Raw genomic sequence first — 25896 nt, forward strand, 5'->3', positions numbered from 1 at the left:
GGTGAGCTCCAGTTGCCTCCTGCCTTTCTGGGTGACTCTCCAAGATCAGCAGGAAGGTCTGACCCAGGCTCCTTTCAGATTACTGCTTCTACCCTGGGTCCTGCAGTGTATGAGATTTTGTGTACACCCTTTAAGAGTGGATTCTCTTTCCCACAGCCCTCTCTCTTTCCCAAAAGTAAACCCTGCTTGCCTTCAAAGCTGAATATCCTGGAGGCTCATCTTCCTGATATAGGACCCTGAGCCCAAAGTGGGGCTCTGATCCTTCACTCTTTGGGGAGAACCTCTGCAATTGTAATTATCCTCCATCTATGGGTCACCCACCTGGGTATATGATGAGTCTTGACTATTACCACACCTCTGCCCCGCTTACCTGTCTCATTGTGGTTCTTTCTTTATATCTTTAGTTGTATAAGATCTTTTCTGCTAGATTCTGGTCTTTCTCATCAATAGTTACTCTGTAAATAGTTGTAATTTTAGTGTGCCCATGGGAGGGGGTGAGCTCAGGGCCTTCCTACTCCACCTTCTTGGCACACCTCCTTGGAAATAATCCAATTTTAATGTAAAGTAAATTGTGATACATTGAAGATGTCTGTTGTAATCCCTAGAGCAAACCACTTGAAAAATGCAAAAGCAAAAAACAAAACGAAAATACCCAAATAAGCCAGTAGATGAATTGAATGGTATAATAAAACCTTTTTGCTTTACATAAAAGAAATCAAGAAAGAAACAGATGATCAAAAAAGATACGAAACAAACAGAAGAAAAACAGGAAAGTGGCAACCCTAAATCAAACCATATCAGTACTTGGAAATGTGAATGGGGACTAAACACTCCAATCAAATGTCGGAGATTGACAGACTGAATACAAAAGCAAAACCCAACTATGTCCTTCCTGTAAGAGATGCATTGTAAATACAGATACATGAAGGAAAGGTTGAAGGAGAAAGGATAGCAATGTTACCATGTGAGTAACCATGTATGTGATATATGCTAGATATGCATTATCTAGCATATTCTAAAAAAGGCAATACTATAGTGCAGAAGGGTGCAGTGCTTGCCTAGGTTTATATTTGGAGGAGAGGACTGACTCTAAAAGGCTACAAGGGAACTTGTTGGGGTGATGGAAATTCCCTGTGTTATGATTATGATGGTGCTCACACACCTATACACATTTGCCCATACTTATCAAACTTTACACATAAAATGGGTGAATTTTATCGTACATAAATTATACCTCAATATAGCTGTTAAAAAATTAGAAACCAATTTTGCCTGACTTCTTCCCTTTAATGACTCTCATGCCAGGTTGTTGCCTAGTGAGAAGTATTATTTCACTCAATCCATTCAAAAGGGAAAGAGTTGAGGAGAATAAAGTTGGCAGAAGAGCTTCTTTTCCCTGCTTTGGACTTTATATGTTTTCATGCTAATCCAAGTCAATTTAAGCTCAAAAATATGAAATATGAAATTCATCAGGAATTAGATTAACTTTCCTTTAATTTGTCTCATTCTGCTATAAATGGGCCTTATGTTTGGATGGCAGTACCAGTTAGAATATTCATTTATATTTTACTTTGAAAGTAGATTTTTAAATATATATTTCTGAATATGCATTGAGCCCTTATTATTTGATTCAATAATATATTATTTCATTAAGTGGAACACGAAAATGCAGCGTACCTTCATTTTACTATCTCTAAATTTTAAACTTACGTTTTTTGAAATGATGCTTTTAAATCTTTAATTTATTAAATTAGTCTCTAAAAATCTAGGATATATTTTATAATTATATTTCTTCTAGATATGAATGCATTTTTAATACAGATATATGTGCCTGTTTTTTTCAGGCCTGGTTGCAGTATGCTTGAAATTTGGGATGTGGAAGACCCTTCCAACTCAGCTAACCCTCCCTTATGTAGCGTCTTGCTCAAGGATGAGAGGCCGTACTTCACCACAGTGTTTCAGAATAGTATGTACAGAGTGTTAAAGGTTAACTGCTAATGAGACTACCCTTTACACTGTGGTGCAAAGAGGTGCATAAAAAACAATCACTTTAGTTTATTTACATTAATAAAATTCACAAGCTTTAATAAGGGACCCTTAAAAAGAAGATAATAAAAATGATTTAAATTTTTCTAATTGCTAAAAGGTAAATTATTTCATTGTTTTCCATTGAATGTCAGCCTTATTAAGCTTGTCATATAAATGAGTAAATCATCTTAAAGTTTTAAAGAAGAAAAATATATGTAAAAGAACAATGAAATTGAATAAATCAAGGATATGTAAGTCCTTTTGGTATCCCGCTAGGTGAATTGCTTCGGATTTTCCTTAGTTCCAGGATGTACCAGCTCAGACTCTTTAAACCACTTAGAAGAGACTAATGCAGTCTCTGAAATGACACTTCCTTAAGATCCTGATACTGATCACAACCTCTTTACCTCTGTGAGGAAATTTGTTTGTAACCATGTGTTTATTAAGGTTGTTTTTGCTTTTAGTAGCCCTCAGGAAAGATCTTTAATAGCTTTTAAAAACTTTTTTATCATTTCAGGTTAGATATTTTAAAAAACAGCTTATTTTGTAATGTTTTCAATCTCTTTAAATTTATTTGCGGAGCCAGATAAGTATTTTTCACTGATTAGTTCTCAATTTGAGTTCAACAGATTATTAATCTGTCTTTAGAATTCAGTGGTTTTTCTTTTACTATCCAAGTAAAATAAAAGTTGTTACAGTACACAGCCAAATGTAGGGGTTAAACATAATCAGAAATGAAAATCCAGTTAAATTTATCAAATGAAATTTGAAGATTCTAGATCTTGAATGAAGCAAAGGCATTCTCATCTTGAAGCCCTGTAAGCTCATTGGACATAGTCATTTTTTCTGGTCATCATCTTTCATAATTAATGTATTTTAAAGTCCTTTATTTATTTTTGGTTTTGGATGAGGACAGTAATGTTTTATAGATCGTCTCTCCCAGTATAAAACCTACCCGATAGTAGTGCTTTGAAAAGTGGTAAATAGTTATCTTGAAGATATTGTTGCCAAATGGAAAGATAAACACTCTCTTTCTCTGATTGATGGATGTTAAATATGCCATAGCTGTAGTATTTTAATGTGCATCTGCTTTAATCACCTTGAAATTTTTGTAATCCCCTGATTTTTTTGGACCTCTACATTTGAGATAACAAAATGACTAAATTCTGTAGATTAGTTCACTTACAGTAGGTAGAAGATTACATATATATAATATATACAGGAAAACCAATAAAATTTGTAACTTTTATACTTGTAAAATGTCTTCATACAAGATACAAAACAGCTAAGAAAGCATACCAAATTTTATATATATTTGCATTTTCAGATAATTTGTTTTGGCATAAGTATGGGGAAAAGAGAGAAAGGAGATACAACACCTAACATTCATAAAAATTAAAATAGATTTTGGATGACGTTTTCATAGGAAATATTTTAAAGAAGTTGGTAGAATATTTTTAAAAACTGTATTAGCTAATAAAATATGCAATACAAATATATTTATGTGGATTTATATATAGGGAAACCAATATAATTATTTTAAACTTTTTATAGTTGTAAAATATTTAATACAAATACAAAGCCACTAAGAAAGCTTTATTTTAGCATTTTCAAATAATTCATTTTGGTGTAAGTGTGGGGCAAAGAAAGCAAAGAGCTATAACACCTAACATGAAATTAAAGTGACACATTTTGGATGATATTTTCATAGGCAACATTTTAAAGAAGTTGGTAGAATTTAACAACAAAAATTGATGAGCTGTATTAACTGAAACAAGTTTCATATAAATATAATGTATTAATATGAATTTATGTTATTTTCATGTGCTATATATGTTTTAAATTAAAAAAGCCCTTGAAGATTCTTTTGTGTGTTTTCTATCTTTCCTCATTCTTTACTAAACACACATTTTAAAATTGAAATCATTCTGATATGAAGGTAGAAATCATAGTTTCCTGGATGTATTGACCATGTTTACATTGGCAGTGATCTTTTTTGGCCATTTTAAAACAATTCTGTGGGGCTTCCTTGGTGGCGCAGTGGTTAAGAATCCGCCTGCCAATGCAGGGGACACGGGGTCAAGCCCTGGTCCGGGAAGATCCCACATGCTGCGGAGCAAATAAGCCCATGCACCACAACCACTGAGCCCCCGCGTGCCACAACTACTGAAGCCCGCACTCCTAGAGCCTGTGCTCCACAACGAAGAGAATATAGCCCCCGCTCACCACAACTAGAGAAAGCCTGTGCGCAGCAACAAAGACCCAATGCAGCCAAAAATAAATTAATTTTAAAAAATAAGCATACCGCACTACTGCTTACTCTTATATAAAGTATGCTATTAGATTCTTACCTGCATACATTTTATTGTTTATTCTTTTGAAATCTGAAAAACTATGCACAAATGCTGTGGGTTGAGTGATGGGTAGATTGTTCCTCAGTGCAAGGAAGCATTTTCCTTAGTTTCCTGTTGTCATATTTTTGCACGTTTATTTGAAATCATGGTAGAAGTGAGTTGTGCACAAGCTCAGCAATTCCCTCCATCATCGAGTTGTCAGAAGCTGGTGTACAGCTTCAATGAATAATATGTGTGTTGTACTCTTTTGCTGCTAATAGACACTATATCAAAAATCATTAAGTACTTTTCATTTTAATTTTAATAATAAAACTATGCTTATATTTTATATGTTTCTATTATACAAGCAATACAAACTCATTATGGAAAATTAGTTTTGAAAAAATCAGGAAATTTAAAAGAAGGGGAAAATATTCACCAGCCATTTAATATTTCTTTGTTTTCTTCCAACGTTTAGGCATAATTTTTTTCCTTCTTTTCCTCTTTTAACATAAACAGTTTTATGTTTTGTTCTTCATGTAGTAAACGTGGAAGTGTTACATATAGACTGTTTTTAATGGCTACGTAATATCCTATTTTGTATATAAATATATGCGTAGATACCTGTATCTTAGCCATTGTTTAGCTGTTTCCATTTTTGCTACTACATGGATGTATATATAGAACACTGCCATGCATATGTTAGTACATTAAGTTTTTTAATTTTCAAATTGTTTCTGTAGGGTATATTCCACAAAGTTAAATTTCAATAAGAGAATGTGGAGACCTTTAAAGCCTTCAATGCAGTTCGCCTCAGATTACCTCTGCAAAAGGATTGTATGCACCACCAAAAATCAGTGTATGATAATGCTCATCTCACAACACTCATTAGCATTGGTTAGCCTTATTAAAAATATTTTTTGCTAATTTGTGACACCCAAAATGGTATTATTATTATTTTTTTACATCTTTATTGGAGTATAATTGCTTTACAATGGTGTGTTAGTTTCTGCTTTATAACAAAGTGAATCAGTTATACATATACATATGTTCCCATATCTCTTCCCTCTTACATCTCCCTGTGCTATGCGGCTGCTTCCCACTAGCTACCTACCTTAACGTTTGGTAGTGTATATCTGTCCATGCCTCTCTCTCACTTTGTCACAGCTTACCCTTCCCCCTCCCCATATCCTCAAGTCCATTCTCTAGTAGGTCTGTGTCTTTATTCCTGTCTTACCCCTAGGTTCTTCATGACATTTTTTTTCTTAAATTCCATATATATGTGTTAGCATACAGTATTTGTCTTTCTCTTTCTGACTTACTTCACTCTGTATGACAGACTCTAGGTCTATCCACCTCATTACAAATAGCTCAATTTCGTTTCTTATTATGGCTGAGTAGTAGTCCATTGTATATATGTGCCACATCTTCTTTATCCATTCATCCGATGATGGGCATTTCGGTTGTTACCATCTCTGGGCTATTGTAAATAGAGCTGCAATGAACATTTTGGTACATGACTCTTTTTGAATTATGGTTTTCTCAGGGTATATGCCCAGTAGTGGGATTAATGTGTCATATGGTAGTTCTATTTTTAGTTTTTTAAGGAACCTCCGTACTGTTCTCCATAGTGGCTGTACCAATTCATATTCCCACCAGCAGTGCAAGAGTGTCCCCTTTTCTCCACACCCTCTCCAGCATTTATTGTTTGTAGATTTTTTGATGATGGCCATTCTGACTGGTGTGAGATGATATCTCATTGTACTTTTGATTTGCATTTCTCTAATGATTGATGTTGAGCATTCTTTCATGTGTTTGTTGGCAGTCCATATCTTCTTTGGAGAAATGTCTATGTAGGTCTTTTGCCCATTTTTGGATTGGGTTGTTTGCTTTTTTGTTATTGAGCTGCATGAGCTTCTTGTAAATTTTGGAGATTAATCCTTTGTCAGTTGCTTCATTTGCAAATATTTTCTCCCATTCTGAGGCTTGTATTTTGGTCTTGTTTATGGCTTCCTTTGCTGTGCAAAAGCTTTGAAGTTTCATTAGGTCCCATTTGTTTATTTTTGTTTTTATTTCCATTTCTCTAGGAGGTGGGTCAAAAAGGATCTTGCTGTGATTTATGTCATAGAGTGTTCTGCCTGTGTTTTCCTCTAAGAGTTTGATAGTTTCTGGCCTTACATTTAGGTCTTTAATCCATTTTGAGCTTATTTTTGTATATGGTGTTAGGGAGTGATCTAATCTCATACTTTTACATGTAGCTGTCCAGTTTTCCCAGCACCGCTTATTGAAGAGGCTGTCCTTTCTCCACTGTACATTCCTGCCTCCCTTTTCAAAGATAAGGTGACCATATGTGCGTGGGTTTATCTCTGGGCTTTCTATCCTGTTCCATTGATCTATCTTTCTGTTTTTGTGCCAGTACCATACTGTCTTGATTACTGTAGCTTTGTAGTATAGTCTGAAGTCAGGGAGCCTGATTCCTCCAGCTCCGTTTTTCGTTCTCAAGATTGCTTTGGCTCTTCGGGCTCTTTTGTGTTTCCATAAAAATTGTGAAATTTTTTATTCTAGTTCTGTGAAAAATGCCAGTGGTAGTTTGATAGGGATTGCATTGAATCTGTAGATTGCTTTGGGTAGTAGAGTCATTTTCACACTGTTGATTCTTCCAATCCAAGAACATGGTATATCGCTCCATCTATTTGTATCATCTTTAATTTCTTTCATCAGTGTCATAATTTTCTGCATACAGGTCTTTTGTCTCCTTAGGTAGGTTTATACCTAGATATTTTATTCTTTTTGTTGCAGTGGTAAATGGGAGTGTTTTCTTGATTTCACTTTCAGATTTTTCATCATTAGTGTATAGGAATGCCAGAGATTTCTGTGCATTAATTTTGTATCCTGCTACTTTACCAAATTCATTGATTAGCTCTAGTAGTTTTCTGGTAGCATCTTTAGGATTCTCTATGTATAGTATCATGTCATCTGCAAACAGTGACAGCTTTACTTCTTCTTTTCCGATTTGGATTCCTTTTATTTCCTTTTCTTCTCTCATTGCTGTGGCCAAAACTTCCAAAACTATGTTGAATAAGAGTGGTGAGAGTGGGCAACCTTGTCTTGTTCCTGATCTTAGTGGAAATGCTTTCAGTTTTTCACCACTGAGGATGATGTTGGCTGTGGGTTTGTCATATATGACCTTTATTATGTTGAAGAAAGTTCCCTCTATGCCTACGTTCTGCAGGGTTTTTATCATAAATGGGTGTTGAGTTTTGTCAAAAGCTTTCTCTGCATCTATTGAGATGATCATATGGTTTTTCTCCTTCAATTTGTTAATATGGTTTATCACATTGATTGATTTGCATATATTGAAGAATCCTTGCATTCCTGGAATAAACCCCATTTGATCATGGTGTATGATCCTTTTAATGTGCTGTTGGATTCTGTTTGCTAGTATTTTGTTGAGGATTTTTGCATCTGTGTTCATCAGTTCAAAGTTTTCTTTCTTTGTGACATCCTTGTCTGGTTTGGGTATCAAGGTGATGGTGGCCTCGTAGAATGAATTTGGGAGTGTTCCTCCCTCTGCTATATTTTGGAAGAGTTTGAGAAGGATAGGTGTTAGCTCTTCTCTAAATGTTTGATAGAATTCGCCTGTGAAGCCATCTGGTCTTGGGCTTTTGTTTGTTGGAAGATTTTTAATCACAGTTTCAATTTCAGTGCTTGTGATTGGTCTGTTCATATTTTCTGTTTCTTCCTGATTCAGTCTTGGCAGGTTGTGCATTTCTAAGAATTTGTCCATTTCTTCCAGGTTGTCCATTTCATTGGCATAGAGTTGCTTGTAGTAATCTCTCATGACCTTTTGTATTTCTGCAGTGTCAGTTGTTACTTCTCATTTATCATTTCTAATTCTATTGATTTGAATCTTCTCCCTTTTTTTCTTGATGAGTCTGTCTAATAGTTTATCTATTTTGTTTATGTTCTCAAAGAACCAGCTTTTAGTTTTATTGATCTTTGCTATTGTTTCCTTCATCTCTTTTTCATTTATTTCTGATCTGATCTTTATGATTTCTTTCCTTCTGCTAACTTTGGGGTTTTTTTGTTCTTCTTTCTCTAATTGCTTTAGGTGCAAGGTTAGGTTGTTTATTCGAGATGTTTCCTGTTTCTTAAGGTGGGCTTGTATTGCTATAAACTTCCCTCTTAGAACTGCTTTTGCTGCATCCCATAGGTTTTGGGTCATCGTGTCTCCATTTTCATTTGTTTCTAGGTATTTTTTTATTTCCTCTTTGATTTCTTCAGTTATCACTTCGCTATTAAAGTAGTGTATTGTTTAGCCTCCATGTGTTTGTATTTTTTACAGATCTTTTCCTGTAATTGATATCTCTTCTCATAGCGTTGTGGTCAGAAAAGATACTTGATACAATTTCGATTTTCTTAAGTATACCAAGGCTTGATTTGTGACCTAAGATATGATCTATCCTGGAGAATGTTCCATGAGCACTTGAGTAAAATGTGTATTCTGTTGTTTTTGGATGGAATGTCCTATAAATATCAATTAAGTCCATCTTGTTTAATGTATCACTTAAAGCTTGTGTTTCCTTATTTATTTTCATTTTGGATGATCTGTCCATTGGTCAAAGTGGGGTGTTAAAGTCCCCTACTATGAATGTGTTACTGTCGATTTCCCCTTTTATGGCTGTTAGTATTTGCCTTAGGTATTGAGGTGCTCCTATGTTGGGTGCATAAATATTTACAATTGTCATATCTTCTTCTTGGATCGATCCCTTGATCATTATGTAGTGTCCTTCTTTGTCTCTTCTAATAGTCTTTATTTTAAAGTCTATTTTGTCTGATATGAGAATTGCTACTCCAGCTTTCTTTTGGTTTCCATTTGCATGGAATATCTTTTTCCATCCCCTTACTTTCAGTCTGTATGTGTCTCAAGTTCTGAAGTGGGTCTCTTGTAGACAGCAAATATATGGGTCTTGTTTTTGTATCCATTCAGCTAATCTGTGTCTTTTGGTGGGAGCATTTAGTTCATTTACATTTAAGGTAATTATCAATATGTATGTTCCTATTACCATTTTCTTAATTGTTTTGGGTTCATTATTGTAGGTCTTTTCCTTCTCCTGTGTTTCTTGCCTAGAGAAGTTCCTTTAGCAGTTGTTGTAGAGCTGGTTCGGTGGTGCTGAACTCTCTCAGCTTTTGCTTGTCTGTAAAGGTTTTAATTTCTCCATCAAATCTGAATGAGATCTTTGCTGTGTAGAGTAATCTTGGTTGCAGGTTTTTCTCCTTCATCACTTTAAATATGTCCTGGCAGTCCCTTCTGGCTTGCAGAGTTTCTGCTGAAAGATCAGCTGTTAACCTTATGGGGATTCCCTTGTGTGTTAGTTGTTGTTTTTCCCTTGCTGCTTTTAATATGTTTTCTTTGTATTTAATTTTTGACAGTTGGATTAATATGTGTCTTGGCGTATTTCTCCTTGGATTTATCCTGTATGGGACTCTCTGTGCTTCCCGGACTTGATTAACTATTTCCTTTCCCATATTAGGGGAGTTTTCAACTATAATCTCTTCAAATATTTTCTCAGTCCCTTTCTTTTTCTCTTCTTCTTCTGGAACCCCTATAATTCTAATGTTGGTGTGTTTAATGTTGCTGCAGAGGTCTCTGAGACTGTCCTCAGTTCTTTTCATTCTTTTTTCTTTATTCTGCTCTGCAGTAGTTATTTCCACTATTTTATCTTCCAGGTCAGTTATCCGTTCTTCTGCCTCAGTTATTCTGCTATTGATCCCATCTAGAGTATTTTTAATTTCATTTATTGTGTTGTTCATCATTATTTGTTTCATCTTAAGTTCTTCTAGGTCCTTGTCAAATGTTTCTTGCATTTTATCTATTCTATTTCCAAGATTTTGGATCATCTTTATTATCATTATTCTGAATTCTTTTTCAGGTAGACTGCCTATTTCCTCTTCATTTGTTAGCTCTGGTGGGTTTTTGCCTTGCTCCTTCATCTGCTCTGTGTTTTTCTGTCTTCTCAGTTTGCTTATCTTACTGTGTTTGGGGTCTCCTTTTTGCAGTCTGCAGGTTCATGGTTCCCGTTGTTTTTGGTGTCTGTCGCCAGTGGCTAAGGTTGGTTCAGTGGGTTGTGTAGGCTTCCTGGTGGAGGGGACTAGTGCCTGTGTTCTGGTGGATGAGGTTGGATCTTGTCTTTCTGGCGGGCAGGTCCACATCTGGTGGTGTGTTTTGAAGTGTCTGTGGACTTATGATTTTAGGCAGCCTCTCTGCTAATGGGTAGGGTTGTGTTCCTGTCTTGCTAGTTGTTTGGCATAGGATATCCAGCACTGTAGCTTGCTGGTCGTTGAGTGAAGCTGGGTGCTGGTGTTGAGATGGAGATCTCTGGGAGATTTTCGCCATTTGATATTATGTGGAGCTGGGAGGTCTCTTGTGGACCAGTGTCCTGAAGTTGGCTCTCCCACCTCAGAGGCACAGCACTGACTCCTGACTGCAGCACCAAGAGCCTTTCATCCACACGGCTCAGAATAAAAGGGAGAAAAAGTAGAAAGAAAGAATTAGTAGAAGAAGAAGAAGGAAGAAAGAAAGAAAGGAGGGAGGGAGGAAGGATGGAGGGAAGGAAGGGAAAAAGGAAAGAAAGAAGATAAAGTAAAATCAAATAAAGTAAGATAAAATATAATAGAGTTATTAAATAAAAAATAATTATTAACAAAAAAAAGAAAAAAAATATTTAAAAAAACAAAAAACAAAAAAAAAACGGACGGATAGAGAACCCTAGGAGAAATGGTGGAAGCAAAGCTATACAGACAAAATCTCACACAGAAGCATACACATACACACTCACAAAAAGAGGAAAAGGGGAAAAAATCATAAATCTTGCTCTCAAAGTGCACCTCCTCAATTAGGGATGATTCGTTGTCTATTCATGTATTCCACAGATGCAGGTACATCAAGTTGATTGTGGAGTTTTAATCCACTGCTTCTGAGGCTGCTTGAAGAGATTTCCCTTTCTCTTCTTTGTTCTCACAGCTCCCAGGGGCTCAGCTATGGATTTGGCCCCGCCTCTGCGTGCAGGTCGCGGGAGGGCGTCTGTTCTTCGCTCAGACAGGGTGGGGTTAAAGGAGCCGCTGATTCGGGGGCTCTGGCTCACTCAGGCCCGGGGGAGGGAGGGGCACGGAGTGCGGGGCGAGCCTGCGGCGGCAGAGGCCAGCGTGACGTTGCACCAACCTGAGGCGCGCTGTGCACTCTCCCGGGGAAGTTGTCCCTGGATCCCGGGACCCTGGCAGTGGCGGGCCGCACAGGCTCCCCAGAAGGGAGGTGTGGAGAGTGACCTGTGCTCACACACAGGCTTCTTGGTGGCGGCAGCAGCAGCCTTAGCGTCTCCTGCCCATCTCTGGGGTCCGCGCTTTTAGCCGCGGCTCGCGCCCATCTCTGGAGCTCCTTCAAGCAGCGCTCTTAAACCCCTCTCCTCGCGCACCAGGAAACAAAGAGGGAAGAAAAAGTCTCGTGCCTCTTCGGCAGGTCCAGGCTTTTCCCCAGACTCCCTCCCGGCCAGCCGTGGTGCATTAACCCCCTGCAGGCTGTGTTCATGCCGCCAACCCCAGTCCTCTCCTGGTGCTCCAACGGAAGCCCGAGCCTCAGCTCCCAGCCCTGCCCGCCCTGGCGGGGGAGCAGACAAGCCTCTCGGGCTGGTGAGTGCCGGTCAGCACCTATCCTCTGTGCGGGAATCTCTCCCCGCTTTGCCCTCCGCACCCCTGTTGCTGTGCTCTCCCCCGCGGCTCCAAAGCTTTCCCCCTCCGCCACCCGCAGTCTCCGCCTGTGAAGGGGCTTCTAGTGTGTGGAAACCTTTCCTCCTTCACAGCTCCCTCCCACTGGTGCAGGTCCCGTCCCTATCCTTTTGTCTCTGTTTATTCTTTTTTCTTTTGCCCTATCCAGGTACATGAGGGGTTTCTTGCCTTTTGGGAGGTCTGAGGTCTTCTGCCAGCGTTCAGTAGGTGTTTTGTAGAAATTGTTCCACGTGTAGATGTGTTTCTGGTGTATCTGTGGGGAGGAAGGTGATCTCCGTGTCTTACTCTTCCGCCATCTTCCCGGAAGCCCCAAAATGGTATTATTATTTTAAGTTGCATTTATTCCATGGTTTGTGTGATTGGATACTTATTCATGTTTGTAAACGGTTGCATTTCCTCTTATGTATTGCCTCTTTACATTCATCCACATTTATGTAAGCCCAATCTAGCCCTGAGACCATCTGTGTTACAGATACTCACTGTTGGTGAGTCTCTCTTGTCATTAAGTATTCCATAAAGTTGATAAAAATGCCGTATATATTCTTACTACTCAATAGGCTGGACATTATGCTTCAGGCTATCTAAAATCGTTTATAACTTATACTATATACTTTATACTATATACTTTATACTGTATCCAGTATGTCATATTTAATATTAAATGCCAAGTTTAAAAATCTCAATGCTGCCACTGCTTAGATAAGGATTCAGTAATCATAATTTCATGGTTGGACACCATCAACTTTGTAAATTGTGTCTTATGTATGAAACTTCTTAAACCATTATTATTGATCTAATCTGGGCCGCTTTTTATAGAATACAGAAAGCAGAATTATTAAATTTTCAACAGTTTTGGGCCTCATGTGAACTAGTAGAGCTTTATACATTACATTATTGTCCAGTAAAAACTCACTGTATTCTTATTAGAAAGGATGTTCTCTAGAGCTCTGTTTATATTCTTTGAGTTGTTGAGTCTCCTCAAAAGGAGTGGGGTTAAAGATAAGGGAAAAGAGAAAAATCTCTTGTTTGAAAATTCCTGTTAACCATGATACATAAAAGGAAAATCTGAAAAGAATGGGTAGGAATATAACTTCAGGCACAAAAGTCAAATTAAGATGGGTCAAGGACTTAAATGAAAAAGGTAGAACTTTAAAACTTTTAGAAGAAAATAGGGAAATGCAAATTAATACCACATGACAAAATGTTCAAGTCTGGTAATAATATGAATTTATGAGAAGAGGGGGCAACAAGAACTGTCACTAAGCTGTAGTAGGAGTATATATTGATACAGCCATCTTGGAAAATAATTTATTACCTAATACATTTTAAAGTATATAGACCCTGCAACCAATAACTTTCCCCTAAAGAAATGCCTGTGCAAATATGCCAGAGAAAACAAATACAAGAATGTTCATGGAAGCATTATTTGTACCTGGTGGAGGGAGCTGAAAACAACCTAAAGGACCACCAATAGAATGAATCAAAGCAAAATAATTCCATACAATGGAATATTGTACAGGAATGAAAATGATCTGTTCATGCGTCGATAGGAATGAATCTCAAATATAAGGTTAAGAATAAAAAACTAAGTTATCAAAGGTGGTGTGTGTATGTATGTGTAAATATATATGGTATTTGTATATAGCCTAAAAGCAAACAAAACAACAATAATATTAGGAGATATATGTGTAGCAAAACAAAAGCATAAGCATAATTCATATAAGAGTTAGGCTGGCAATCACTTCTAAGAGAGAATGCAATCCAAGAGGAGCCCTGGGTGCTTTAATGCTCCTGTTCCAGTTCTTAACCGGGTGTTAAGTACATAAGTTTTCATTTTGTAATTAAGATGTACATATACTTTATAATGTGATATATTTTACACCCTTCAAAGTGAAAGCTTTGATCATCAGCGGTTCTTAAACCACAATTCTCTTTCAGTACCTCTAGGGTGCTTCAACAAGCGTCATCAGACTGGGGTCCTGCTAGTCAGACAAATTCTCTAATTGTAGATGATCTTCCATTTGTGCAACGTATTACTTAGTTTCTTCAAGTGGCAGATGATATGACAGTGCCTTTATTGAACAGCACAAACTGGATCGAAAGCAGTTATTATTTTTTCTTATTTAAAATTTTTTCCTATAAAAATAGTTCATATTCATTAAGGGAAAGTTGGAAAATTCAGGAGTGGTATAGCTTCTTTAAAATTACATTATGGTATCTTCTAAAAAGTTGGTTTATGAAAAGCCTTAATCATTACTTTTACTGTTATTAATTCAAAAAACTAAAATTTATAACTCTTGCTTCTTTATAATAAGACATTAGAGCATATCATTGCTAAGTAATCGTATGTTAGTTGATTGTCACCCAATCCTTGAATATATAAACTGAGGTTCCCAATTTACTGTCTGTTGCTAAGTCCTTTCCATTAGAAAATGGGAATGCTAATAATACCTTCCTCACAAAGTTACTGTTAATATTAAATTCTTGGTACGTTGATGTCAATATCATGTTTTTTACTTGCTGAAGTATGAGTATACCATTTATAACTTGTAGTATTTATGAATGTTTATTCTATTCTTTGAATATGACCCTAAAATATCAAGTCAAATGGCTGAATATAATTTCCTATAAACTATATGAATCTACAAGTTTCACAATCTCTATCCTTGGCATCATTTTGAAATCTATTCACAAAACTTATTTGAGCTGTCTGCAGAGAGTCTGAAACTGCTTACCCATGATGAGGTTGGTGATATTGGTAGTGGAGAATCAGTAATTTTTTATATAAAACATAAGTTTACGCATAATAAAAAGCCAAAGCAATACAGAGAAAATAGACAAGTAATTAAACAAGAATGGAGATAAAAACATGAACAGTTTAGAGGTGAGGGAGGGAGACCAGGCTGTCAAGATCTAAAATTCACTTATTAATGCTTAAAAAGCATTTTACCACATGGAGGAAGCTTTTATTACACAGAGCATTAGAGTGTAAAATAGGGATTTGGAAAGAATGTAGGACACGTGGGTGTGTGTACATGTGGTGCTTCCTTTAAGTATCCCCAACAACAGCAACAAAAAAGCAAGCCCTGTGAACACATCCCTTTCATAGAAAGCACTAATCTCTTTTTTTCAGTTCTCACGGTTTCCTTCCCTGGCAGGTATAGTATCAACAAAGTTTGCCTAAATTTTGTGGTTGGTGGTGAAAGAAATTGTGTTAATGTATTTTATTTGTTTGATAGAGTGTTTGGGGGAAACACTGAATTAACATGCCTTCAAGCAATTTGTACACCTTCTAGTACCCAAAGCCCTCATCATTCAGAAGATTTGCAAACTTATATCCTTGGTTTCAGGACTCATTTCACTTTGGTCTCTTCTTTAGTGCTTTAAATAGATGTACTATTCTACCAAATATTGCTAAATCCTTGAAAATAGCTCACGCATACAGAAAATAACTAAGCTTATCTTAATAACTTACAATTTCTTGGGTCTCTGTTTGCTTGTTCTGGCTATGTTTTGGGAATCAGCTTTCATGTGGAAACTGGTTTATATATATTCCTGAAAGCTGTTTAATTCTCTGGGCTTAGTAATAGTAATATGAAAAATTACAGAGGTTAGAATGGCCAAAATCCTGAACACTAACAACACCAAATGCTGACAAGAATATGGAGCAACAGAAAATCTTATTCATTACCAGGAGGAATGCCAAATGGTACAGCCACTTTAGAAGAGAGTTTGGTAAGCATACTCTTACCATATGATACAGAAATTGCACTCTGTAGTATCTACCCAGAGGAGTTGAAAACCTATGTCCACAGAAAACCTGCACATGGATGTTTATAGTAGCTTTATTCATAATTTCCAGAACATGGAAGCAACCAAGATGTCCTTCAGCACATAAATGGATAAACTTTGGTCCATGCAGAAATGGAATATTATTCAGCACTGAAAATAACTGAGCTATCGATTATTATGAAAAGACATGGAGGAATCTTAAATGCATATTATTAAGTGAAAGAAGCCAATCTGAAAAGGCTATATATACTGGGTAAGTCCAACTATTGATATATGACATTCTGGAAAAGGCAAAATTTTGGAGATAATTAAAAAGTCAGTGGTTGCCAGGGGTTAAGGAGGAGGGAGGAATGAATAGACAGAGCATAGAGGATTTTTAGGGCAGTGAAACTATTCTGTATGATACTGTAGTGGTGGATATGTGCTATTATATATTTGTTAAAACCCATAAAATGTAAAACACCAAGCGTGTACCCTAGTATAAACTATGGACTTTGGGTGATAATGATGCATCAATGTAGAGTCATCAATTGTAATAAATCTACCACTTTGGTGGGAGATGTTGATAATGGGGGAAGTAGTGTGTGTTGGGGGGCAGGTGGTATATGGGAGGTCTCTGTACTTTCCATTCAATTTTGCTGTGAACCAAAAACTGCTGTGAAACATAAAGCCTATTTAAAAAATAAATAAGTAACAAATGACATTGAATAAATTTTGGCATGAAAATTTGTGATGTTAGTGTTAGTAAAGCTAAGGCAGCAATTCTTAAATATATGTGAAGTCTTGATAAGATATTAAATCCTTCTGGAAAACTGCTATATGTCAGATTAAACACAACTCTTGTCTGATTCTTCTCTCCATCATTAGAAATGTTAAAAAAATACCAGTCTCTGCAATTCCCAAGATTTTATCACCATTTTCCCCTCTGCAGTCTGCCCTTCTCTAGTCAAAATTACATCTTATTTGTTTTACATAAAGAAACTCTTATACTTCCCTAGAAAATGTGAAAAAATTTTACATTATAGTTCATAGACTTTGAAGAAAGACGTCATTCATAGAAATTGTGTTACAATTCACAATAATTATTTGATTCCTTTAAAAAAAAAAAAAAAAGATGTGCAATGTAATGTAGCTTCTTCATGGCCTTAAGATAGCCTCCATGTGATGAGAATTCTGTTTTTGCAACCCATCAGAGTCTTTGATAGCCTCTGTATGTCAAGCATTCATGTTCTTTAATAGATAGGAAAAATACAAATTATATTTATTTTTTGCAAAGTTCAAGATTTTTTTTTTTTTTTTTTTTTTTTTTGCGGTATGTGGGCCTCTCACTGTTGTGGCCCCTCCCGTTGCGGAGCACAGGCCCCGGTCGCGCAGGCTCAGCGGCCATGGCCCACGGGCCCAGACGCTCCGCGGCACGCGGGATCCTCCCGGACCGGGGCACGAACCCGCGTCGCCTGCACCGGCAGGCGGACTCTCAACCACTGCGCCACCAGGGAAGCCCCAAGGTCAAGATTTTTATTACTCAACTTTCAGTAGTACCTTGATTAGATCCTCAAGTTAGTTTCCCTGTTTCTTTTGTATTGTGTTAAATTACCTTCTTTTCTCCCCCTGTGGTTAACTACAAAGATTAGAAAAAATACAAAGTGTACCCAGTTAATAGAAGCATATGTCCATTAAGACACTTTTTTTTCAAAAGCAAAATTTCTAGCATAAGTTTCAGTAATATTTAATAGGATACATTGCTTTTCTTTGAAATGAGATCTAACCAAGTATTAATATTTACTATGTAATACTCTTTGTGTGCCATGCGGTTCTTAAGAGTCCTTTCTTTGATCTTTTCAAAATACATTGTTTGCCAACTGTATAGATACAATGTACAAGGGTCTGTTCAGATAGCAGGTGATAATCACCCTGTGATCAGTGCTGGGGTACAACAGAAGGAAAGACTGATTCCTTTCATGTAAGATTTCCTAGTAGAGGTGCTGCTTGATCTGATCTTAAAGGGAAAGTAGGAAGTAACGAAGTAAAGGGAGCCAGGGTCGGGGAGGTCTTTCCAGGCAGAGGTGGCAGCATGTGTAATAGCACAGGACCATTGAGGGAGGTGGCTCAATCCAGGAACTGCATTTTGGTTCAGTGAGAGCACATGGGTGTTGAGGTATTTACCATAAGTTGGAGAGAGAGGAGCAGATCCTGCACGTAGCAGGGTCTCAAGGGAAGCTAGGCCTCTGGAGTGGAAAGTCGTACATGCCTTACTCTCCAATATGTTAACTCTTAGGCTCTGTTTCTTCATCTGTAAATTGGTTATAATACCTTCCTCACCTTGAATACCTTGAATTGTGAGCATCAAACAAGATGTTCCACATGGAGGTGCATTATAAAGCACCACACACACAATCTAGACATTGAGTCAACTTTGAGGATGTTAACAAGGAAGATCTAAGAATTATTAATCCAAAAGAGCAAATAACAAAATCACTTATATTTGACTTTGCCTTATGTTAGGGGAGCCTTTGCAAATACTGATTTCCTTATCATGCTTGCCTGAGATTAAAATTCATTTGTAACTTTTGAACACTTGTAGACAGTGGTCTTTTATTTTTTAAATTCCATAAAAGAGCCATGTATATAATTCATATGTGGATATTGAGAATTCTTCAAATGAAGCTGAAGGCCCCTTCATGGAATATTCTGGGTTGAATCATGACCCAAGCATCTAGGAGTTAACATCTGTACAGAAATAGCACCTCAACTACTGGAAAAGAAGTAGCCTGTTCACACAGCTTCATCCTAGAAAGACCTAAGGAATACAAAGGGGATCTTAACATGAATAATGATTGTTTTAACTAGGCTAGTGTGGCAGCCACAAAGGTGCACTAGCCCTCGGATCTTCTTCTGGGAAAAAACTAACTGTCCAGCTACAGGAGTACAGTTTACTGACAGCCTCCAACTGCAGCCCCTTCTGCATCTGCCACTAGCGTTCAAGCCAAGGTCACACTCTTCTGGGCAGTCCCCAGCCAGTGACTGGGCATAGCAGGGTACCAGGGCCTGGCCGTCTCTGCCCAGTGCTGGACTTTGGAGCTCCTCACTGAGTAAGCCAAGACCTGGTCAGATCCCCAGGCTCTCCTTGCTTGCGCCTCCTGTCATAGGTGTCAGATCTGCCTCACTCCTGAAATCTTTCCCACCCAGTCCAGCTCCCTCTTGCTCTAACAGCTGATACCCCTTCCAATAAGCCTCTTGCCCTCCCTACTCCATCTCAGCGTGTTTCCTGGAGAACCTGAACTAACCTAGGTGGATTGCCAGCCCAGATCACAAGCAGAGCAAGTTCAGGCCTTTGTCTCAGTCTGTCAGGGATTCTGGAGAGATTCTGCTATTCTCTGTGTGTGCAGGGCTTATAAATAGAAAAAACAAAACAAAAAAACCCAAAACCAAAACAAACAAAAACCTGACTGACTATAGGAAAGCCTAGTTTCACTCCTTCACCCATGCTAGTTTTCCCTGAATTTTCCTGACCACTCAGAGATGGTGCCACCAAGGAAATTTCTTTTTAGAAGCTCACTGAGGCCGAGCGTGAGCCCTTTTGGGCTATATCACGGTAGCCGTTGGCAGGAGAGGGGACTGCATGTCTTACCAGATGCCCAGTCTTTCTCACACCCTGGACCCTAGTCAAACCTCAGAGTTCCCAGAATGGAGAAAAGTCCTTTGTGAACCATAGCAGCCCAGGCATTCAAACCATCGAAGCTTAGTAAATTAAACACCGAAATCTGGTCACAAAATTACTCTAAGTCCAGTTATCTTAAATGAACAGTTGGGCTTTGTTAGACACTCTCTACAATATTACGAAAAGCAAAGCTATCTTAAGCTGAAATATAGTTCATGTTTATTCCCCATATTTAATAAAATGATTTGCTGCACTATAAAGTTTTCTTTTGGAATAAGTAGGAGGGAATGTCCACTAAAAAATTACTGTGCACAAAATGTTTATATATGCCTAGTGCCATCTGCTGGCTATGAAATATTATAACATTCGTCATGAAACAGGTACAAAAAGTGTTAAGGAGCTAGTCTGCATGTGTTTTAATAGAAAATGGGAGAAATCCAGGGAGAAATGAACAGAACTCAAGGACGCGAACTACACTTTTTCAGTTGTGATTATCTCGCAGATAGTGATTGAAGAATAATCCCTGGCTTCTTGCCCTTAGCCACCACATCTCTGCTATTTCTTCCACCCAACTCCCACCTCCGATGCCTTAGAAGGTTCTGTCCAATTTTGTCCCTGCCTCCCTGTTCAGGACCATTGATACTCCCAACACGGCACTTTCACTTCAGCAACAATGAACTGCTTGAAATCCCCAGCGTCTCTTTTTCCTGCTCACACTCTCCTCTCAGTCTACTAGGGTCTTACCTGTTCTCCCACTTCCTCCTCTTGCTCATCCTTCACATCTCTGCTCAGAAGCCTCCTCCTCCTGGAAGCCAGTCCTGACCAGCTCCTCCATGGTCTGCTAGTGACACCCCACTTGCCATGTTTTTTGATCATTTACCTGATTACCCTTGGGAGTCTTTCACTGAGTTGGGAGCTACTTACATGCAGGATTTGTGTCATTTATTTCTGTTTTCCGCCCAGCACAGTACCTGGCACATAGTAAAAGCTCAGCAAATATTGCATGAAGGAATAATGTGGAAAATAACCAGAAAAATTTAAAGATAGAATGGTGAGTGATTCCTTTAGGTCACTTTTCCTGTTTACTGTCCCTACTATACAGTTAAATTATCCCCAAAGTGGCTCAACATATTCTTAATTATTTTTAAGTATCCAACACTGTATTAGGTGCTCTGGGGATCAAGTTCAAAATATTAGTATCTAAATTAAGATGGGGTTTGAATCCCTGCTCTATCACTTACTAGCTGGGCAATTTATTTAACATTTTAAAGTTTTATCATCTACAAAATGGAGATAATAAAGGTATATCTTTTGAAGAAAAAAATGAGGTAATACATGTAAAGCATATAAAACAGAGTAAGTGGCCAGTTAAGCTGTTTGCTGTTCTTGTTGTTGTTGTTCTTGCTAAAGTCCAGGAACTGATTGAAGATCAGCGCAGCACAGAGCAACTGCTGCTTGGGTGGGGTTTCTATTCTCCACTCAACATTTTCTTTATTCCTTAGGGACTGTCTGTCCCCTCTAGAGTCTGTTATCAATATTTTGCAATGTCAATTTGGGGAATCTTTGCTACTGCATTGTTTCTTTGGTCAGGGCTAATTCTGTGTCTTTAATTTTAAAAAGCCATTATGCTGGAAACAGAATATGCACACAGCCTAAATATATGACCGTATGGCTTATACCGCAAAATAGCTGGTAACTATAGTGTAGTGGTATCATGTTGCTTTAAGTTTTAAAATAATTCAGAATTTACTCAGTGGGCTTTCCCTTCAGGTGTAAAATAAGAAACCCAGCAGTCAGGCCTCCAGAGTTTGGCTTCTGATTAACTTCTCACCAGTAAAGGCAAAGCAAATTGAAAAAGAAAAATAACTGCTTTTCAGATGGAAATGAATACCATCAAGGGAGTTGATGTCCTGTGTACATATTTTACCTAATGTCACAGGCTAGTTAGGTGGAGAATGGCAAAGGTGGCTGTTTCGGTTTACTTCTAGATGGAGTTTGCAAATATTTTTCTAAATTCCTGTTCTTGTAGATGACTTTACCTTGAGAGAGTCAGATATAAAAAAGGTAAACAGAGGCAAAGGTTTGTGGCTTGGTTCTTTAGTGAGTAGTTCTCGCTCTTTTTCCTACCTCTCACTCCTGCTGCTGGAAGCAAGGTGAGGAGAAGGGAAGGGATGGTGGAAGAGGGGAAGATGTGGAGGGAAAGGTAGGAGGGGGTTGGTGGTTGAGGCAGATGAAAGACAGTAGTTGTCTGGGTTGTCTCCTGTTGGAACCGCTTCCCAGAAGCCCCTTTTCACTTAATTGGGTAAAGCCATGACGTGGACAGTCATGGTATAAAACTTGGCTTGTGAGACCAATCTCTCAGATTATCTGCTTAGGCTGGGGATTCAATCTCAACCTACCCAGGTTTTCAACACTGCTCACTGTATTGACCATGGCTGTGCTTACCACAACAGGTGATTTTTTTCTGGGCATTATTTTCCTACTATTACCACCACCCAAGAGAAAAGAAACTTAAACTTCAACTTTACAATATTTTAGCTAATGCCACTTTCTCATCTTAGGTGGTTTGTAATTATGGATTCACACACACTCACATGAAATGATATTCTTTGTTAGATAATTTCATACTTACAAATCTTCTGACACGCACACAAATCCATCCTCATACTGGATGTGTCCACAGCCCTCCTGAGCCAGAAGTAAGGTCATAGAGAAGTAGAAAGAGACCCTCAGGGCTTCCCTGGTGGCGCAGGGGTTGAGAGTCCGCCTGCCGGTGCAGGCGACGCGGGTTCGTGCCCCGGTCCGGGAAGATCCCACATGCCGCGGAGCAGCTGGGCCCGTGAGCCATGGCCGCTGAGCCTGCGCGTCCGGAGCGTGTGCTCCGCAAAGGGAGAGGCCACAACAGTGAGAGGCCCGCGTACCGCAAAAATAAATAAAAAGAAAGAGACCCTCAGTGAAGAGATATTGTTTTGTCTAGAACCACCCCCTCCTGCAGGAAAATGAACATTATTGTTAAGGCAAGAAATTTGGCATTATAACAACTTTTTTAACTGTCTGAGTCTATGGCAGCATCAGACATTAGAAGATAAATATGAGGGCTTCCCTGGTGGCGCAGTGGTTGGGAATCAGGCAGGGGACATGGGTTCGAGCCCTGGTCCGGGAATATCCCACATGCTGCGGAGCGACTAAGACCGTGCTCCACAACTACTGAGGCTGCGCTCCGGAGCCCGCGAGCCACAACTACTGAAGCCCGTGTGCCACAACTACTGAAGCCCGCGCACCTAGAGCCTGTGCTCCACAACAAGAGAAGCCACTGCAATGAGAAGCCCGCCCACCGCAATGAAGAGGGGCCCCCGCTCTCAGCAACTAGAGAAAACGCGCGTGCAGCAGCGAAGACCCAATGCAGCCAAAAATTAAATAAATTTTTTTTAAAAAAGAAGATAAATACGAGAGTTCAGTAAAAGTATACAAAGACTTTTCACAAAGTCACCTATTCAGTTCTCCAGATCAGAAAAATAGGCAGGAATAAAATTTCTGCTTCCTCCTTTACGTCTCCACTGTGGTGATGAAGACTCCCACTGCAGGATCAACAACATTTTGGTGGCTTTCACTCTGTTGACCTTCATTTTGTTTCCAACCCTTTCGAGTTGGAGCCCAACAAGGGTCTTCCTGCCCGGTGCTGCTCACACCAATAGAATATGACCGAGTTTGGTTCGGAAGCAAAGGAAAGCTTCATTCTTTAATCAGAGAACGGAGAGGTGCGAGCTTGTGTTCTAGGTTCGTGCTCTCCAGACAGGGCTGCTTTATAGGGTCTGGGGGTGGGGGGTAGGGAGTTCTCGCCGGGCAGTTGCAGTCACGCTGCTCGGGGCTCCAGCTCGCAGTGCCGGGCGCAGTGTCTCTGCACACGGCCCGCTGCTGCTGTCTTGAGTTGAGTGTCAGTGCTCAGCGCTTCAGCACATCGGTTCGCGCTGGGAACACTAATCTGACATGTTAGGTGCAAGGCCTCTGCATATGACCACATACAGGCAAGTGGAACTAGACTAAGCACAAAAGAAGAGGTTAGGTCTTATCATCTAGATTCCATCTTATTTTTCCCAGGGTACCCAGGGGGCTTTGCGACCCCGGGGGCTTTGCTGTTGAAAGTTTTCCCTAGGGGTACAAAACATGCCTTAATAGGAAAACATTTCTTTGCATGCCCAAGACCTAGCTCAGTGCCTGGCTTTCATAAGTACTTGGTAAATATTTTCAGAATGAATTTATATATACAAACAGGTCCCACGTGCATGGTTTCCATGGAGAACCAGAACTGGGCAAATAAGGGAAATCAATGGGGTCTTAAAATTTAAAAAATAACTGAGCATATTACAATATTGCTCAGATGGAATCCACTCTTTCATGATGGATATCTATCTTTTCTGTTTGCAGCTACTTCTCTCTTACCTGACCAGCAGAAGCCTCTTTTGCAGGCAACTCACTCTAGTTCAGATCATCTCTAAGGCCTTTTGGCTCTTAAATGCCCATCATCTGTGAATGACTCATTGCTACTGACACCTTTACTTCAGGGGGAGGAGAAAAGTGAAGCAGTTTAAAATACACAAAAATGGCAGAAAATCTTAGATTCAGGTGGAAAGTACGTAAGTGCTGGAGTTCTAGAGAAGTCTATCTTCACAAGAAATTTTAGGAGATAGATGAAATAATGAAAATATTTATTGTTGCAAAACAAAAGTGAAAATGGTTAGCAAATAGACTGTCTAGCAGCATATGCTGTCAGTCATTTGAAAAGTAAGGAAGTTTCCATTCAATATGTTTTCAAGGAAGGCCTTCAAGAAGTTTATGTTGGTGACTTTTTCTAATAACACACATAGACCCTGAATTCAATCCAGTTTAACTCAGTTAAGTAGTTTGTAAGCACTTCTTACATGGCTGGTGACAGAAGGGGCAGTGATCAGGACAGTATATTAACCATGATTTTTATTTTCTACATTTTGATGCTTTGATATCTGGGGACTTGCTGACCCAGGAGGGACTGGGTTAGGCCCTCCCTCCCAGGGTTAGCTAATTCCTAGAGATCTCAAACAACTGCAAGCACACCTTTCATATGCAAACGAACCAATCCTGAGTCCATACCTCCAGGTGTCTTTTTTTTTTTTTTTAGCAATACAGATACAGTTTTATTTTCCTTTCCATTTCCTCCCTTCATTTAATTTTTTTTAATTTTTATTTTATATTGGAGTATAATTGATTAACAATGATGTGTTAGTTACAGGTGTACAGCAAAGTGATTCAGTTATACCTATACAAGTATCCACTCTTTTTCAAATTCTTTTCCCATTTAGGTTATTACAGAATATTGAGCCGAGTTCCCTGTGCTATACAGCAGGTCCTCGCTTATACGATCTCAGATTCCGGGCCATTACCCACCCGCCCTAATCACCACAGGGCCAGGTTCCAGACAACTAGGGACAGCCCCTATGCCCCAGCGTCTACTAGCCAATCCTAGACTTATTTACCCTACTTTGCCTGTTTCTTCCCACAGAAACCACAAGCAAGCCTCTTGCATGTGTACATTCCCCCCACCTTCCTCTGCCTCCTGATGGGCCTTGATGCTTCTCCATGTGGGTGCATAGAGGGCCCTCTCCTCTTGGGAGCTGTGAGTAAACTTCTTTTTTCATGACAGTCATTGCCGTGTCTGTGTGTCTTACCTTAGATGTTTAAAACAAATCCCAGAGGCCAAAATCCAGAGCAGTGACAACACCAAATGCTGGTGAGGATATGGAGCAACAGGAACTCGTTCATTGCTGGTGGGAACGCAAAATGCTCCAGTCACTTTGGAAGACTGTTGGGCAATTTCTTACAAACACACTCTTACCATACGATCCAGCAATTGCACTCCTTGGTGTTTACCCAAGGGAGTTGAAAACTTAGGTCCGCACAAAACCCTGTACATGTTTATAGCAGTCTTATTCATAATTGCCAAAACTTGGGAGCAACCAAGATGACCTTAAGTAGGTGAATGGATAAATAAACAACCAGATAATGGAACAGTATTCAGTGCTAGAAAGAAACGAGCTATCGAGCCATGAAAAGACATAGAGGAACCTTAAATATATATCTCTAAGTGAAAGAAGCTAATCTTAAAAAGCAACATACTATATGATTCCAACAGTATGATACCAGGAAAAGGCAAAACTATGGAAACAGTAAAAGGTTCAGTAGTTGCCAAGGGTAAAGGTGTGGGGAAAGAGGGATGAATAAATGGAGCACAGAGGATTTTAGGGCAATGAAAATACTCAGTATAATACT

General features: G+C 38.8%; 1 protein-coding gene across 1 annotated transcript in view; it reads left to right on the forward strand.

Annotated features, from left to right (window-relative positions):
- Positions 1-4680, forward strand: part of DPY19L2 (dpy-19 like 2) — an 89410-nt gene extending 84730 nt beyond the window's left edge. The window contains exon 22 of the mRNA XM_030759779.2: positions 1845-4680. Within this exon, the coding sequence (XP_030615639.1) occupies positions 1845-1998 (154 nt within the window). The 3' untranslated portion in view covers positions 1999-4680. The remainder of the gene's footprint in view (positions 1-1844) is intronic.
- The last annotated feature ends 21216 nt before the right edge of the window (positions 4681-25896 follow it).

The sequence above is a fragment of the Delphinapterus leucas genome, chromosome 9, assembly GCF_059928025.1.
Source record: "Delphinapterus leucas isolate spDelLeu-1000000601 "Yukka" chromosome 9, BTC_Dleu_Yukka2, whole genome shotgun sequence".
NCBI lineage: Eukaryota > Metazoa > Chordata > Mammalia > Artiodactyla > Monodontidae > Delphinapterus > Delphinapterus leucas.